Below are 2,707 nucleotides of genomic sequence, written 5' to 3'. Positions count from 1 at the left end.
CCAGAATTCATCCTTATTGTACCCTGAAGTCTCAGTGTATCTGCATCTATTTATGACACTGGAATAAAAAATCCAGTGTCATGCATCCTGCTCCGCACTAAACTCTACTCTGGAGCTTGTTTAGATTTATTGGGCATGAGGATCCAGCATGCGGTATATGTCTATTGGATACTGCATTTAAACAGCCGCTGTGAAATTATATCCCAGTGTGCGTGGGGGTGAAGAAACAGGACTAGAGAGAAGAAACTTCCCCTTCTCCCCTGCTCCTCTTCCATTCGCTCTGGCCACGCAGTTCAGTACTTGTTGATCCCAAAGATCCGGACTCCGTGAAGCTGAGGCAGTTTGGGGATCAAGACGCTCATAAGGGAGATGGTGTTGATTATGAAGTGTATCCGGTCATACTTTGTGTAAAAGCTGGTTAGAAAATACCTGGAGAGGAGGGGAACGGGAGAGAGGGGGGAAACTGAATTATAGCACTTCATGTTTCTGTTTCCCAGCACAGCACGTGCAGCAGAAGCGGTGATCGGTACAGGCGCGCATCGCAGCTCAGCTGCCCCGGAGTACTCACAGGACAATGGGCATGATGGTCAGGAACTTGCGCGATGCTGTGAACTGCACGCCGTAGTCCATCTGCTCCCAGTGTGTAAGCAGCCGAGCCTTCCCCTGGTCCGGAGTCTCAAACGGAGTTCCTTTCACGGTATGTAGGAAGATGTACATGCTCTGTAGCAAATACAGACGCAGTGTGAAGCAGAGACAGTGTTCTCTACGCCCCTCGCCACGCCACCAGAAACGTTCAACTTGAGCAAGAACAGCACAGCTGTGGGAGCTTGCACCAGCGCGCTGTTCCACTAGAGGGTTGCATCGTCACTGCTGGAAAACACGCTTGAACTTGCAGCAGCTAACAAAGCAGTGAGAGTTAGGGCGGAAGGCCACTAGCCGGGGCTAGTTCAGGCTTGGCTGTTACACGTGAGGCCGCTCGTTCAACTCCTGGGCATAAGCCAAGAAGGTGGTTGCGAGATTACAGCACTCTGATCTCTGGGATCAGGAGATTAGCATGGGCTCGCTCTACCGTGCAACAGCAATGCTAAATGCTTCCTAAAAAAGTGCTGGTAGAGCTGCGGGCAGTGAGGGTCTGCTACCGCTCTGATTAAGAGTTAACTACTTGAAGTGGAGCACAAGTCACAGATAACAGCAAGTGTCTGGCTACATCACGTGTCTTTTAAGTATAGCTATTGCTGGCCTTTAAACTCCTTTCTGTTCCCAGGACCTAACTGTTTAAGCTGCCACAGAAGGGGAAGGAGCTGGATGAAAAGCAGGCAGCTTGTGAACTGAGCTCCGGGCAGCTCTAGCTGGTAGTTCTGTGTTTGTGTGTGGGTTTTCTTTCCCCCCAACTCTGATAGAGATGTGAATAACACTAGCATGAGGGTCCCCAGTAAGGGTTTCATTTTTGTCTGTGGAATAATCTCGGGCTGAGATGTGATTTTAAATAAAGGATGCAAAATTAATTTCTGCATCTCTAAAGCATTTTGTCCCCTGCACTTTGAGGGTGAATGGCTGCTGAGAGGTCTGCTCCTCTGGTCTAGGCCCAGCACACCAAGACTTGCACAGTGGGATGGTGGAGGCACAGAAGGGACCAGTTAAACACAGCAGCTGCTGGCATCATGGGCACCCCGGTGCCTGCATCCCCAGAACCTGCATCTGAGGGGTGCTGTGCTTACCTGTGCACCCCCAGCACAGCACTCGACACCCATCCGTTCTGGTACCTGATCCTTAGAAGGGGAGAATCTGTTTCTGGACTAATCTTTTGCTTTAAGCAGAACAAAGTTTACATTTTAATCTTGTTTTCTTAACTCTCATGAGGCCGATTCAGATGGTACCAACCAAAGTGAAAGCTGGCCTGTCACAACTACTCCTCTGTTAAGGGGGACTTGACAAAGGGACTTACCCTGCAGGCAAATGAATTCAGCGTCCCCTCTGAGCAGCCTCACCAGATGTTTGCTGTCTCATCAGTACCTAGGCTGGATTTAAATATATGACCTAGAGGCAAAGGTGCTGTCTGAGGGGTGGAGGTTGAGTAACTTACCCTGCATCTTTGGCAATACAGAGAAAGGAATTGTTTCAACAAGAATCTTACTAGATTGCTCTCAAAAGAGCAGCTGGTGCTGAGAGATTACCTCTCCATGCCCTGGGAAGTCAAGCCAGCCACACTGTTCCCTTACCATGTTGTGAATGATGTTGGTAAGAGTCCAAACCACAGGGACACTGAAGAACGGGATGCTCAGGAGTACGACATGCAGCAGGCCAATTCCAAGGACATAGGACAACCAGATGCCCCGGCTGTTCATGACACGGGTGTTGGGATTCACCTCGCTGTGTGCTGTTCCCACGTTCATGTTGGCTCTTGTGTCAGACGGATACCCCTGAAACTAAAGCAGAGTCAGGTCAGTACTCGGATCGTGGTTAGCCCTCCATCTAAATTGCTCAGGTGAGCACAGCGGGGGTGGAGCACCATCTTGCTATTAAGCAAACCTGAAATCTGTTGTTTGCTATAAAAATCACAAGGCAGTTCACTTCTTTGCACCTTGTTATTTCCATTTGTAGAGCTGATGTTTCGAGGGGAAGCTAAATCTGGGAGCAGTTGAGATTTGGCAATAATGTGTGGGAAGCCCATCTGTGACAGAAGCTACTTGTGATCTGCTAAAACGTT

The 2,707-nt window shown here is 49.3% G+C and overlaps 1 protein-coding gene across 1 annotated transcript; it reads right to left on the bottom strand.

The window, feature by feature from the left end:
• Nucleotides 1-293: 293 nt before the first annotated feature.
• Nucleotides 294-2,393, bottom strand: LOC104624240 (ORM1-like protein 3). The gene is made up of 3 exons (XM_010291550.1): nucleotides 2,220-2,393; nucleotides 569-720; nucleotides 294-429 (listed from the first exon to the last, which is right to left on the bottom strand). Exons 1-3 carry the CDS (start codon nucleotides 2,391-2,393, stop codon nucleotides 294-296), a joined length of 462 nt encoding a protein of 153 aa, XP_010289852.1.
• Between the last annotated feature and the right edge of the window lie 314 nt (nucleotides 2,394-2,707).

Source organism: Phaethon lepturus, unplaced genomic scaffold, assembly GCF_000687285.1.
Source record: "Phaethon lepturus isolate BGI_N335 unplaced genomic scaffold, ASM68728v1 scaffold48497, whole genome shotgun sequence".
NCBI classification, from domain to species: Eukaryota; Metazoa; Chordata; class Aves; order Phaethontiformes; family Phaethontidae; genus Phaethon; species Phaethon lepturus.
Note: the sequence above shows the minus strand (reverse complement) of the source record. Positions and strands in the feature narration are given on the sequence as shown.

Bases quoted from the DNA above. Each gene is read 5' to 3' on its own strand.
- LOC104624240 (XM_010291550.1), bottom strand. From the start codon at position 2,393: ATGAACGTGGGAACAGCACACAGCGAGGTGAATCCCAACACCCGTGTC. The intron at 721-2,219 runs GTAAGGGAACAG...TATTTGCTACAG, and splicing joins CCAACATCATTCACAACATG to AGCATGTACATCTTCCTACA. The intron at 430-568 runs GTGAGTACTCCG...CCTCCTCTCCAG, and splicing joins ACCATCATGCCCATTGTCCT to GTATTTTCTAACCAGCTTTT.